Below are 15,413 nucleotides of genomic sequence, written 5' to 3'. Positions count from 1 at the left end.
GACTGCATATAGTTGCTATAGTATATAGTGGCAAATTATGAGCAATTTCAGTAGTATATTTCACATCTATGTATCATACATTTAAAGTATAAACAAGGCAGTAAGTATAGTTTGTTGGTTTGTTGTCAGTTATTTGGCTTCTATAAGATAGACTTAATGCTAAGACAGCACACTCAAATATCCACTGTGACCATAATCAGTTACTGAGGGAAAAAATCCCTGGGTGTGTGTTCAGCTTCCTTTCTCGCTTCCATGCACAAGAGAAAACAGCACACAGGGTTTTGCTGTGAGAGACGCTGATAGTGCAGTTCTTAGTATGTGCTAGGTCTGAGCTTAAAGTGCTGCTAGCTGCCGAGTCAGAGTCATCTTTGTAAAAAAGGAGTGAGCGTCAAGGTTCTTGACTTTGCTGAATGTTGAGATTAGGAAAACAGCAGAGTCCGCAGAGACACCAGGAGACTGGCAGGGTGATGTGGTAGACTGCTCAGACAGAAAAGGTTTGTCTTTTTTTTCTCTCTCCCCAGAGACCTTGCTCCATCTAATAGTCCATGATCCCATGTAAAAACATGTCATCTGTATGAGTCAAATAAAGGAGTACAAAAGAATGGCTGGCTTTTTGTTGTTAATTATTTTTAGTGGGATATCATACTGAAGGATGGAGTACAGATTTCCTTCATACCATCATTACACACTTAGATGTTTACTAACAGCTTGTCTGAGTGAAGATGACAAAGTAAAGCTGCATCCAATTTAACAACAAACTATGTCGCACTCATTCCTGCTCACACTGGGGTCCGAGCTCTGGCGTGCCGCTGGAAACACACACTGTGTTTAAATGTCCATTTTTTCCACATGTAGCTGATTAGATGTATAAGGGGAGGAACTGACAAATTCAGTGGCCCATAATTAGGTCAATGGGGTGATATGGGAGAGCTTCTTGATTTAAAAACAAACAAAAAACAAATGTTCCTTTGTTGTGATACAGTCATCACCAACTATCTGTATTTATGCAGCCGCTTTGGAGCTAGTCATTTATTTTGAAAAAGGTCAATGGTCACAGGGCCCTTCCTGTAATACACATTGAACCACAAAAAAACTGGATAAATAATGTTTCCAGTGATCTTGAATTGTTGTGCTCTCTTGTGGATCATCCACAGTGTCTCAAATAAGAGGGTAAATCTTTTTGCAACAATAGACTCAATTTTACATCAAACAATAGACTGTCACTTTACACATGTATGAAAATAAACATGGTCCTTAGTCCTGTTCTTTTTCACTATGATAGAAAAATTACAAAATTTGATAGACATTATGTGCAACTGGGCTTGAAGGAACTAAAAACCCTGAAGCACCCACCTTTGTTTTGATCCAATTTAAGCAAAAGATGATACATTAAAGATAATAAATATGCAAACATATTTTACAACAAAATTGCCCAAAAAAGAGATAATGCTCATCTTTCTAATTTAAAATGAAAGTGGTGTTATTAGGTTGGCAGGTACATCTGAACCTCCGGTGCATGATAATTCATATTTAAGTCCTCTCTCTATTACGTCTGTGAGGTTTATTAAAAGTTGTGCTTCTGTGTTATGATATGTAAATTACCATATGGTCTCATTCCCCTCTGTCTTCTCTTTCTCAATGTTCCATCTTAGGACTTGAGTTGTCTTGTATAAAACCCACAGTCCGCTGCAGTCAGGTGGGCTGCATGGGGGACAGCGCCAGCAATCAGGTTCCCAGAGTTCAGTGTTTATGCCTTTCACTTAATGGATTGTCTCACCTTCTTCAGAGGATGAACACGAGGTGCTTGAGATGCCAGCACTGCAAATGGATCCTGGGGCTTTGAGCCTGATAACAACCCTGCCTGTCATCTGTTTCAGACATGCTTCAATGAGCACGCATGATGATCAAAGAGTAGCAATGTGGCAGTTTTACCAATTCAAATTGTCTAATTAACTTCCTGTCTAAAGAGGATGTAAAATATGTATAGCAACTTGTGCCTATCGTGTGTGTGCACCATGGTAATATAGTTTCTGGATGGAAAAATAATTGATTAACTAAAATTTTCTCAGTGATATTTCTTGTCGTGGGTTTTGCTAATTAGGTGGAGTCTTTCAATTTGAGTAATGCACTGTCTGACTTCATTGCATCATGCATCACATTAAAGCTGTGAGATTGAAGCAATAACTTTGAACTTATTTATCTCCTGTAGTCACAAATACATTCCTCCCATCATGTTTTCATCCGCATCTTCATGGACCACTGAGGACAGTGTTAGATGGGTGCCTGCTGGAGGAATAATGCGCCATGACAAGCATGGCTCTGACACCATCCTAATGAAATGCATATATCATTGACTTCCTGCATGATTTTATTCCTCCTCATTCTGACACTTGTGTCTCACTTCGTAGTGTCTGTGTCTGTTTATAAGCCTTGCCTTACGTCTATGGTTCATTCGTATTTACACAAACACATTTTTTTTTTAAACATCCACGCCAACATTTCAGACTTCTCTCCAATTCACTGCCCCATTTCCAATTATTGATCAGGAAGAGTTGACATTATTTCTCAGACAACTCTTTCACTGTTCTTATTGAGTCTTAATAAATGTAAACATTGTTGTTTTTAATCTATTTCCCATCATGTTTATCTGTGTGCTGTGCTCTCCATAGTCCATTTCTTAAATGTGTTTAATGTTTGATATTTCTAAAAATGCCCTTTTTATTTAAATAAATATGACCATTGCTTTCTGCTTGAAGTATCTTTACTGCCACATCTGCACAGCAACACAAATTTGGTATATAACTGTATTTACCAATATAATATTTGCTAATTGACTTAAAATCTGCTACATTTTAGGGAGAAGAAGCATAAATCTTTATTCTGATCTTTGAGTTTTCTTTCTGATGGTTGTTGTTCTTTAGGATGTATTATAACATGAAATGCACATGCACTGTTTTTAAGTAGCCTATGTACTATCACAACAACTGTAAAGCTTTTAAATCCAGCCTACAGTCATTCTCCTGAATGAATGTCTTAGTTTTTTCTAAATATGTATCACTGCATCAGCTTGCACAATCTTTGTATTATTTACTCTGTTGTGTTGGCTTTAATCCCCCTTGGAAATAAACAGTGGATTTTACAGTATTGAATGGTGTGTCCTCTATTCATTTAGTTATTTCTCTACAGTTATCTGGTGCAAAAACTCAGGAAATAGTTCATACCTCAAGTGAACCTGTCCACAATGAGGATATCAACCAGTGAGGGAAACTGCAAATATTTCATAGAGAGTCATTATTAAGGCACACAATCAAAGGTAGGTCTGTAAACAACACTCAGGTGTGAACAGTGATGCAGGTCAAACTTGCAGAGTCTATTCATCCAGCTCATACTGACCACAGAGACACCCTTTCCTTATATGGTTGTTTGTTTTGCGATATTATTGTGAACAAAAATGTACTGCAATCAAAAAATTAATATACAGTGAAATCCTTTTGTTGTTCCTGCATTATTTTAGTTAATCAGAGCTTCACAGCTGCTACACTGTATTGGTTAGATGTTAAACCCATCACTCACGTTGTGTGTGAGGAAAATGTGTCCAGCAGTATTAATGGTAATGATTAAACTTGAAATACCAAAGGGCCGCGCATAGTAGAGCACACACACACACACACACACACACACACTGAAAGCATGACAAATAGATTTACAACTGGCCTTGTCAATACCATCACAGTCCAAACAAACATAATATCATCGGATGAGCTTAGACTCAGTGGAAAACACTGTTCTAGACTTCTGTTTTCAAGCATTAAGTGGACCTTCTGACCTGGTGTGGCAGGAAAAACACAGGCTTCACTAAAACTAACAACAGTCCTAAAAGGAGCCGGCATAAATGGAACCTTCATTAAAGAATATTCAGCTATCAATACTGTGACTTGTCATGCTTCTATCAGGACCATCTATAGATGCTTATGGACAATAAATAAATAAAACAAAACTTTGCAATGCTAAGAGTGAGAAATTGGAATATTGCAAGGTTACTAAAAGTAGGATGGAAGTTAACACATGATTACATTACTTAGGATCGGCTGAAGGCACAAGAATATTGTCAGAAAATTATACAGTAAAAATACTCATAGACCTGAAAGTGCATGGGGCTTGTTAGTGTTCCAGTTCTTATCACAGATGCATGCAACAAAAGCAATATCACAGCCGGGTGAGGTCAAGCTCATTTCATATACTGTCAAGGAGCTTTACAATTCATGAAACTTGTATCAGTCATTATTTTATGATAGGGTAAGTTGTGATCTGTTGTGAAGAAAAAAGCAAATGTGGTGAATAAAAAGCATATCCCCTCTGAAAAGCAGTGGACTCAGTCACCTTTAAGCAGACTTAATTTTATTAGCAAATTAAGACAAACAGAAAACAATCCTCACAAAGCTGTTGTCCCATTAGACCTAGAGTTAGAATCAGAATCAGAATCAGAAGTTGATAGTAGATACACAAATTGTTCGAGCCAGCTTTTTCAATAACGTGTCTGTTAGGTTTACTTGGGCATTACTGCAGAGTACCGCAAACAATAAATCATATAAAACTGTAAGATGTGAGCAGGAGGCTGAAGGAAGTTTTTGTGTGTTTTCCTGTTGACTGAGCAGCAGCAGTCGTCCGAGTGCAGGAATCTTATTTTTGGGTATTTATGGGTCCTGCACTTATAGCTGGAGGGAAGAGAGTCAGCAGCGTTTTAGCACACAATTTCATGATGGTTTCAGAGAAGAGGCCAGCCAAGCATTTCAAGTGGCGGAGCAGCGAGAGGGCAGCATTGTAAAAGAGAGCAGGTAGTGTAATGATCAGGTAGACAAGATGACATGAAGCGTCCTCAGAGGTGGTCAGGCACAGAGAGCTGACATCCTTCTAGACAAAAAGAACCACTGAAACAGGACGCGACAAAACCAACAAACAGGAGAGCCATTAGCCTCGGGAAGACCTGTTATTACTGTATAGCAGCACAAAGTCAGACACTCAGCACAAACAGGAACAGAGACAAAGAGATTTACACTGCAGGTAAATAATAAATCATCTTATTCCCAGCAGTCAGTAACACAAGGATATATGTGTATTTGATTATACACATAAATGCAATGGATAATAAAAGAATTATTATTACAATGGTACTAAATACTAAAGCATAAAATGCATGTGTTCAAATAAGCTGTGTGGCTTTAACATTAGACCATTACACTGACAGTAAGTATATACAACTTTGCTACAATTGCACAGATTTAGTGTCTTAATAAAACTGTTGATTAACCAATATGTTTATTAATATATTGGTTAATAAAGCCTTTTAATATACAGTAAGTGCATGATAATGTTTATATTGATGAAACACACTGTGTGTCGCGTTATTAGCTTTTTTCTTTTCTTTCTTTTCTTTCTTTCTTGCTTTTATAAATTATACATCAACATTTTCTCCCGGCTAACTTGGTGCACGTCAGTCCCCTGTCATTGACAGACCAACTTGTGACTTAAACCCCTCTTGAGTGATATGAGGCAAACAGTGCGCTGTGTTTATGGACTTAAATCAGGAGAAAGGTTATGTCGCTTTATAGTTTGTATGAATTTACCACCCTTTATGTACAATATGTACGATAAGAAAAACACACACACAAAATTTCACTACAAAAAGCAGGAGGTTAAATTACAAATACACAAAACACAAAAACTGATTTGTGTCAAGGATGACAAATAAAAATGTTATTGCTTCATTTTTTTTCAGGCATCTTATTTTCTGTTGTTCATTGTAGTCTTTGTTCTGGACCACTCTGTTCTCACTCTGTTACACAACTAATCTTAAACCCGATCTGCAGCAGAAGTCAGGTCTCTATTTAAATAGAAACACCTCTTTATCTCAGAACAGTGCACTTCTTATCCTGAATGTCATACAAAAATAAAATGGTTGTTGGTATATAGTTATCATGAGTTATCATAATATTGTCTTGCTTTATTCCTCAGATGTCCACCAAAAGTATTATTAGCCTAGATATTATAAGAAGATTTAAGATATTTATCTGAATGAGCTACAATTTAGCTTTGTATTTGAAATCTCACACAGGATTACACCATCTATCAAATTAACAGCAGCAAAAACACTTTTTAGATTTCTTGCAGGGTGAATTTTCCAACTGTTGAGACTTAGAAATTACTTATAATGCAAAGCATTTGTTTAAACTAAAAGCTAGTTTGTCTGATTGACTGTATGGCAAACTCAACATGGATAAACCCATGCACTTAAATGCATCTCATGGACAAAGATTTAAGATGTCAAAATGACTTTCCAGACAAAAAGGAAACTGTTCATTAATAGATTAAAAAGTCATGATAGCACTAAAAATTATATTGTTAAAATTGGTAACAAAAAATATATTGTTGGTAAAAGAAAATAGTGAGTCCCACAGAACCTACTGGAAATTAAGTGGCAGTTATGCAAATAAGAAAAGTAAATATAAAAATACAAAATACACATTTCTACACTTTTTATTTAAACTAACAACAAAATATTGATTGTGTGCATCCACTTAAATTAAGTGGACGCAAAAAAATACAAATGTCCAAATGGATACAATAGTCCTGCAGGTCATACTTTGTAGCAGCTGATTTCTGCAATGTTTCTGAGAAGAAATATAAATCCCTTCACAACAAGGAGTAAAACAGTATTTTAAAATGCAGCATGTGATGCATTCTTCTATTTGTCAGGATCAATACATTCAGAATTTGAAATAATTCTGTGATGTGTTTATGTGGCTTCATCTAAATAATGGTAGGCTACCAGGTGGCCTACTGGATAAAAGCATCCCAAAGAAGCCGAGTGGGTACAAACAGACGAAAAAACACATTGATATGCAGCTTCTGCTCACATTTCCATTGTTGAATATGTGAAGCCATTTTAAAAGTTTCTGTCTGCACATGCAGCACTCAGAGTGCTTTGAAAGTTGTGATTAGAAGATGCATCTCTTGACTGTTCACATGAAAACAACCTGAACAAATGAATTCCTGGCATAAATGGACACCAGGAAACACTTGATACAGATTGCAGCCATTTGCATGCATTTCAGGTGTAAAACCTGTTTGATTATTATTATTATTTCTTTTACCACACGTGATGGTTTGGAGCATTTAGAGAAAGGGCATCAGGACATACAGCATCATATTTGTAATAATGGAACTGAACTAAGAAAGTTTAAACAATGCTCCAAAACCAAAGTGTAAAAATCCTCTAGGTGTCTGAATAATTTTACAATAAATTGTAATAAAATCTTCTACAGTTAGATATACCAATAACTTTGCATAACACCCTGTCATATAAAAAAAAATCGTACTATTGTGTTAAAATCAAAGTCAAGGAACACTGTTAAAAGAGTCCAAGATAAGTGTTGGTATACATGAAGGATGTTTAAGAATTCTCTACTATGAAGAAAACTATGATAAACAAAAAAATAGATCCACTTCTTTCAACATGATTTTAGAACATAAAACAGACTTCTTACCACAACAACTGAATGCAAAGGCAACCGGGCACAAGAGAAAGATTGGCAGCCACATTTTGCCATATGAGTAACTAGGTGACAGCGCTGGAGCGAGCCGCGGTTGAGTCACAACCATACTCTCTAACAGCTTTGTTTACCTGCCCTTACTGCTGCCACAATTAATGCAGCAGAGAAGTGGACGAACCAGGTACCCTTGGAACCAAGCACCCAGTCCAAGTACGCTGACGGCTTTGTTCTGCCATGCATTTGGTAATCTGCATTGATCTGCTGCTCTATTTTTTTTAATTGCTGTTACAGCAAAGAGAGCAGCTATGCTAAAATATTGCCACTCCAAACAATGCAGAGAACAGTGGCACTCAGAACCCCGAGGACCTAAAATTTCAGTAAGCTAAATCAGTTTCAAACGTGTAAAGGTGGAGTTTGTTGGCTTTTGTGTTGATTTAAATCCCAACACCATTTACTTCTGTGTATATCCAGTAATAAATTCTGCATTAACAAAATATGATCTACAAAACTAAACTTTTCATTTAAAAAATGTGGAACCTCTTCTCTGTGTATTTAGGTTAATTCCTTATGGACGTTAACTGAATGTGATTAAATTGTGTCCTAAGCTTGTGTTTAAAAACAGAGGTAGCACTTTATGTGATTCCTACAGATTTTACTTTTCTTGCCAGTGATTAGGAGTGGAGAGACAGCTGATCAGTTTGCTACACACTAATCATTTCTAAAGAACTAAAAAAGTCTAACTAATCTGCAGTTAGTGGGTTCAACACACACTTGAAATGTTCTTAAACTGAACATTTAGTTCATGCTTGGCTGATATTTCCAAAGGAGTATGACAAAAATATGTTGTTTTAATATTTAATATTTAATATACCATACAAAAAGAGAAAAGAAAAAAAACTGAGGGAGCAGTGTGACAGATTTTGCTTTTTGCAGTGTATCCTTATCTCTGAGGCTTGAAAGCTGAAGGCACATCCACAAAGGTGACATTTACTACAATTTAACATCTGGATTTCAGTTGTTTCCAGTCATTTCCAGTCATTTCTACAAAGAATAAATACATTCTGCCAGCAGCATAGTTGGGTATGCCACAGGTTCACTCCCTGTTTCCCAGAACATTTTCCCAGTGTCTTAATAAATCTTAATCAGCTGAACGAGTTGGTGAATTGTGATGCTTTAAGAATATCTTCTAATCCTATTACAGTTGCTTGAATTCTTCTGCTCTCTATTTTCCTCAGCTGTCAGATTATGGTCAGCATCCCATTAAAGCCCATATTCTGTTTTTTGGCGCACTATTAGCATCATTTCTTCCATCAAGCGACATTAATTGTGAATGAATGCAAACTCCTGCAGAAGAATACGGTCTTCAAGAGGTCTGTCACATACTTTCTCCACTTGGGAGGACCTTTAACCTACTTAGCTGAGGAACCGCACCGTTTCAAGTAGTGCAGCTGAAAGATATGCACCTGCCTGCTTTTTACTCTCACACTGCTCGGCGATTTAAGAGGAGAGAAAGTATTTGATCTAAATGGTACTACACTGACTGCAGGTGTGGAATTTCCTCCACAGATTTCCACACCAATTCAGCCTCTGGGCCGGCCACAATACAGATGTGGTTTAAATCTTAAGTCTGGAGTGAAATAAATAATGAACAACATGCACGAGTATAGGTAGTTTTCCACGTTGTGCCACGGAAATCATAAGCGAGCATATTTTATTTCATACTCAAGAGCGCAAAAATAAAGATATCAAGCATCAATTTTTAGCATTTATTTTTAAAGATGTACCGATACATTTTTACTAACCTATCGCAGTTGAATTGACGTATTGATTGGTTCTGGATATTAAGATGAAAGTATTTGTCCGGTTCCGACACCTTAGAGGATCATTAATGTAATATTTCCCATATGAATTATTTACAAATACAATATATTTATTTCTTTGCGCCAAGTTGAAGATAAAGCCGTCAGTCCTAAAGACAGGGGATCGATTATAGATTTGCTGTTTGTTTAAACTGATGAGCCATGGTATGATAGACTGCTATTAAATCCTAGAAATCCGCGTGCACTGACAGGCCCACCACAAAGGGAAAGGCATGTTTACAGGTCGTGCGTAAATTACGCACGGAAAATTTATCCTGGATTCGTCCCCCTTGGTTTAACACATCAGTGATAGGAGCACAGTTTTTTTTCCATTTTACAAAAATTATCCAGACCAAAGCAGGAGAGAAAACAAAAATCTAAAAGGACCTGGATCTTTTGATTCGTATTATTAGACCGAGAAGTGAGTTAAAAGTTAAGTTGGATATTTAGGGGCAGCAAGACTAAAATGCTCACGTTGTCTGCACTTTGTGCTCGGCCGGTGTGTGGCTGGGGTGGCAGGTCAGGACCCTGGCCCTTCAGCCATCTCTCCACATCTCTCAGGGTATTGAACTAGCAACGACGAGATGGAGTAAAGCACTCCAGTAACGGGGCGCTTTGGTCAATCTGCTGAGCTGAGCTGAAGGGGGGTGTCGATATCGGAAAAAGGTTGCCTGCAGGATATACACTACATAAATAGATTGTGATTGGGTTCCAGTTAATGGCGCTTAAATGCCTCGATAAAAGCCTAGCTACATACATACATATATACACACAGAGAGAGGAAATTGGTTATTAGAAAGCAGTGGTCGTTGTTTGGACACGCGCTTCTGACCCAGCCAGTTGCACACAATATAGGAGCTAGTTTAGACACACTGAGGGCAAGATACAGATACATACATTGTTTCATCTTTCTGCACACGTATATTACTGAAATTATAGTGAATTATTTTAATACGTGGAATTGGATCAAATTTGACAGTCTCGTTAAAATAAGCGATGAGTAAGATTTTTAGTCTGCACAAAGGAAACGAAGCCGTACTGAAGTTTGAAAGCAAGAGTCGTTTTCTTCTCCAGGCAGCCACCAAGTTATCACTTATCTTCCCCAGGGCGACCAGGTCAGTGCAGGCGAATTCAAATCATTAAACTGTATAATAGTTATCTGAATTTATCACGCACGCTTGGTTTATCCGCTGAGCACGAAGCGACACGCTTTAATAATTATTACCTCAAACAGCTTCTCTGTAAAATTCTTAGATTTATGAACCAACCTGAGCAAGGCCTTCTTTACCGTTCCCTGTGGCTCGTCCCTTTATCCCGCCGCCTTGGTCACATAATAATCACTGCATGTTAAAGTTACTTTAGAATGACAACTATATTAATGTGGCCTATAAGCTCTCATAAGCGTCGCATGCAGCCAACCAGCTCCAGATTTTATGGGATCCTAATGTGGAGGGTTTGTGGACCAGGGTCCTGCTCTCTGACTCGGTAATCCACAAGGTTGAGAGGTTTGCCTCATTTACATAATGTTAGAGGTCTGGGCCGAGGCCTACCTTTCTTTTCTACTTGAAAACCATGCTGCCGTTATCAAAAGAGTGGAAAAGGCGCACAGACGTCTGGATAAGTATAGAAATATTTTGAGGAAGGGCTTCTTTCATTCAAAAAGTGACGAATTGACAGGAATGCATTTTAAGAGACGATGCGTGGCTTACACTTGCTATAACTCTACCCCATCACAGAGTTTTAGACTTTGTTTTGTCTTTCTGACAACTCCAGCTGACTTTGCAATAGGCATGCACTCTTTTGTTTTCCTCTGCAACAATAAAGTCCAGCCACTTCACATTAAATCCGGTGCGGAGTCTGGACATCTGGGTGGAAAGAAGGAAGAAATCCGCCTGCTGAAATATGCATAAGAACAATGATTTATTACGATCAGGCTATCAACTCAACCGGAGATTGGCGTTCTTGATATGTCGCTATAATTGATGGCTGACCATGTCACATCTTCATTTGCTTAATTAGGGAAGGTAACTACTTGCTGCCATGCCATGCTAAATTACATTAGTAGCTTCATGCAGACGAGTGCTTTTTTCCTCCAGTGAAGGAAAATCCGTGCAGAACACCTGCTCCTGTTGTCATCTGCTCTAAAGTGTTGATTGTATCAAAAAAAGGAATAGATATGTTATGTGTTTATGAGCAGCATAATGTCTAAACTACCTATATATTAGTTTAGACATGCTATATTATTGAGAAGGTTGCAGCTGTAGGCTCGACACACATTCAAATGCCAGGCTGTAATTAAAAGATTTATTAACTGGTGTTCATTATTGTCATTTGTAAAAGCCCCTTTCTCTGTTGACCCCCTTGTTGTGTCGCTCTTCCTCTTATTCTCCCCCTGGCGCCAGTCAGTTTGCTTAGAGATTACAAAGTCGGGTCAAGACTGCAAAGTGTCATTAATGCATGTTGGTCAGACTTAAGGGTTTCGGGCTTAAATATTGATTCCAAAGTGCATCAAATCGAATGAAACACGTCTCAGAAATACAGATATAGAATAGTTATTTCTGCAGTAAAATAATAAAGTTAAAATAATAAATTATTTGAAGTGAAGAACACTGCATGCACAGATGGAATAAATAAATACAAATCCTGTGTGATGCATGCTTTGCCTTGCCTGACTGTTATGTAGTGACATACACTTTGGATCCCCACTGCCGTCCCCTTTCAGCGTTTTGAGCTTATTTGGACTTGTCCCTCTCTGGTGGGGTAAAATGATGCTTAAGAAGCATAAATGAGCTGGTCATACAACTTCATTGTGCCTCTTTGATGATACTCGGTGGCCCTTATGTCTGTTGAAAGTGCTCTCAAAGTTTCTAGAAAGAGTGGAATTCCCTACTGACGCAAAATAGTCATATGTGGTCAGATCAGCTGATGTGCAGGACATAATGGGATATTCTCACCTGTATATAGTTGTCAGAAATAAGTGAATCATAAATATGTGGCGTCGTGTTATTCAGGTATATTTTACTATAAAGCACAGTGTATTTTCATGAATTATTTCCCTAAAATGTCAATGACTATTGTTTGCTGGTTTAGGAGTTTTGCTCCGCCCCCTGTGTTTGTCGTAAACCTGGCTCCTGGCTCCAATAAACCCGGGCTAAGAGCGCCCTGGGCTCGCCTCCTTCTCCAAGGCGATCAATAGGATCTCAGGCGCACTACAAGCACTCTCTTACGTAGACATCCACCAAGGAGAGAGCCGATACAACAACACGGTTGATCTGCTCAAACACAAAAATCTACCTGCTTTCTGAATCATGTCGTTGAGCCCAAAGCACACAACGCCTTTTTCAGTGACAGATATTTTGAGTCCAATCGAGGAGACCTACAAGAAGTTTAGTGGCATGGATGGCGCAGGGAACCTAACCTCTCCACTGGGAGCCTACCGACAGCCTCAGGTGTCTCAGACCGGCATGCAACAGCACTCCATGGGCCATAACGCCACCGTGGCCACCACTTACCACATGCCGCACACCGTCTCCCAGTTCTCCCACAGCGCAATGGGGGGATACTGCAATGGAAGCATTGGCAACATGGGAGACCTTCCGTCGTACCAGGAAAGCATGCGGAATAGTGCAGCAGCAACAGGGTGGTACAGCGCCAACCCTGATCCAAGATACTCCACAAGTAAGTTCTTTTTCCTTTTATCACACTTTCCACACTTTTTTCTTCGTAAGACATAATGACATTTTAACGCACATGACTAAATGCCTTTTTAAATTATTTTACTGTTGCTGGAGGACATACGATAAAAAGTTAATGCAGTAGTGTATTAAAACATACAATATTTATAATTTAATTTAATTGTTTATGACTATGATTAAACTGAAAAGGAGATCATTCTTTCTTGTCTGGCTCTAATTTAATTTTTACATGACTAACTTTAAAGCATTCTACTACTACTACTATATTATTATTATTATTGTTATTATTATTATTATTATTATTATTATTATTTTAACTCCAATAAATAACCCACACAATCTGAAATAATCAATACAAATTATCAGGCGAAATAGTGTTCTCCTCTTCTGTTTATTGAACGCATGTATATGTATGTATATTTTTAAGTTTCTAGATTCATGGGACCTTCCACAGGTATGAACATGACCGGCATGGGGAGTCTGACAGGAATGGCGGACGCCACCAAAGCCATGCCACCTCTCCACGCTGCACCCAGGAGGAAACGGCGGGTCCTGTTCTCGCAGGCTCAGGTCTACGAGTTGGAGAGGAGGTTTAAGCAGCAGAAATACCTGTCAGCGCCTGAGAGGGAGCACCTGGCCAGCATGATCCACCTGACGCCGACCCAGGTGAAGATCTGGTTTCAAAACCATCGGTACAAGATGAAGCGCCAGGCCAAGGACAAGGCAGCGCAGCAGCTGCAGCAGCAGCAACAGGACGGTAACCTGTGCCAACAGCAGGCGCAGTCCCCGAGGCGCGTAGCCGTGCCTGTTTTGGTGAAGGACGGTAAACCGTGTCAGAATGGCTCCAACACCCCAACGCCGAACCAGCAACAGGTACAACAGAACCAACAACAAAGCCAACAACAGAACGGAGCCGGAGTCGTGCTGGCATCCTCGACCAGCAGCCTCAGCCAGCATCAGAGCCAGCAGCAGGTGAACGCTTTGGAGCTGGAGGAGATGTCGCCCAGCCCCCCCTCACTGCACAGCCAGCTCAACATGGCCCAGATAGACACATCTGCTGTAGATTACACCAGTAACATGGTCAGCTCAAACCTCCTGTACGGCAGAACGTGGTAGGACCTAATGCAGTACTGTCACTTTCCACTTTTCTATGTGAACCTGCGGATGAGCCCATGCAAAAGCAAAACATTGCGTGCATATCTATATCTATATCTACATCTACATCTACATCTATATCTCTATAGATAGATAGATATAGATATACATATATATGCGCTAGCGCTGAGGGCTGGAAAAGGGGCCCTTTGGTGTTGGAGGGGACAAAGCGCACGGAGGCGCACCAGCTGATCAGGGCACATTTTCTTGACATCTCTGACAGGGGAGTCTATTTTTGAACATTGCAGAAATGGCCGCCCTTGAAAGCAATTATGTCGTTTCTGGACCTTTTGTAATCCATGTTTTGGACCTTCCTCATGATGTTTTAAACGTAGTCTATGTTGTTAAAACAAAAAGGAATGCTGCTTCACTTGAGTTCGGACTGGGGGGAAAAGTGTTATCAGGTTTGAAGTACACTAAGCCACCACTCCTTATTTGCGGTGATAACCTGGTATTTTATCATATTAATATTGTAAACTAATGTATTCATTTAGACTTATTGAATAAAGTAGGGACTTGTATATTTGGCTAACACACAAGAATGCGTTTAACTGTATAATAATCGTTATTGCGTCCACTTTTATGTTTTCTTTATTCTTTTGTAAGTTAAAAAGGAACAAATGCGTGATGGCTGCTGTATATGTTTCAAAACCAAGTGAACGTTAACAATAAATAACTTGAAGTGTGAGAGCTATTCCTGAACAAGTAATTTTTTAAAAGGCATCTGTTTTGGAGTGCATTTTCATTATGTTGTGATTGAGACCAAATTGAGCTGGAAAGCAAGGTCGATGAGGGAGCCAGCATTGTTCAGGTGACATTTTGGAGGGCTGCCTTTCAAGGGAGATGTCTGCACGAGTCTAAGACCGGGAAATCACCCTTTTTAAAATCACTAACGCCTTCCAGCAGGTTTAATATTGACATTTATATGCAATAATACAGTACTAAATGTGTTTTTTTCTTTTTTTAAGAAAAATATAAATTATTTTATGATATTGTTCTTAACTTGTCAAATAGGCCCAGACCGTTATGCCGCGGTGTAATTAGTCATTTATGTTTAAATATAATTTAATGTGCTTCTAATACACACTGAGTACCAAATATTATAATAAAAACGAATATTGTATATAGGTTATTATTTAAAGAAAATTATTATT

At 38.7% G+C, this 15,413-nt stretch overlaps 2 protein-coding genes across 3 annotated transcripts in view; both read left to right on the top strand.

The window, feature by feature from the left end:
* nkx2.2a (NK2 homeobox 2a) overlaps positions 1-2,720 on the top strand; it is a 37,935-nt gene extending 35,215 nt beyond the window's left edge. Inside the window, exon 6 of the mRNA XM_028395278.1 lies at positions 1,787-2,720. Coding sequence (XP_028251079.1) covers positions 1,787-1,953 — 167 coding nt within the window. The 3' untranslated portion in view covers positions 1,954-2,720. The remainder of the gene's footprint in view (positions 1-1,786) is intronic.
* Positions 2,721-12,717: 9,997 nt separating this feature from the next.
* Positions 12,718-14,220, top strand: nkx2.4a (NK2 homeobox 4a). Of its 2 annotated transcripts, XM_028395271.1 has the most exons (3): positions 12,718-13,087; positions 13,532-13,977; positions 14,059-14,220. In XM_028395271.1, exons 1-3 carry the CDS (start codon positions 12,718-12,720, stop codon positions 14,218-14,220), a joined length of 978 nt encoding a protein of 325 aa, XP_028251072.1. The 2 variants fall into 2 exon arrangements, with proteins under 2 accessions (XP_028251072.1, XP_028251071.1); XM_028395270.1 differs by having other exon boundaries at positions 13,532-14,220.
* The last annotated feature ends 1,193 nt before the right edge of the window (positions 14,221-15,413 follow it).

Source organism: Parambassis ranga, chromosome 22 (genome assembly GCF_900634625.1).
Source record: "Parambassis ranga chromosome 22, fParRan2.1, whole genome shotgun sequence".
NCBI classification, from domain to species: Eukaryota; Metazoa; Chordata; class Actinopteri; family Ambassidae; genus Parambassis; species Parambassis ranga.
Note: the sequence above shows the minus strand (reverse complement) of the source record. Positions and strands in the feature narration are given on the sequence as shown.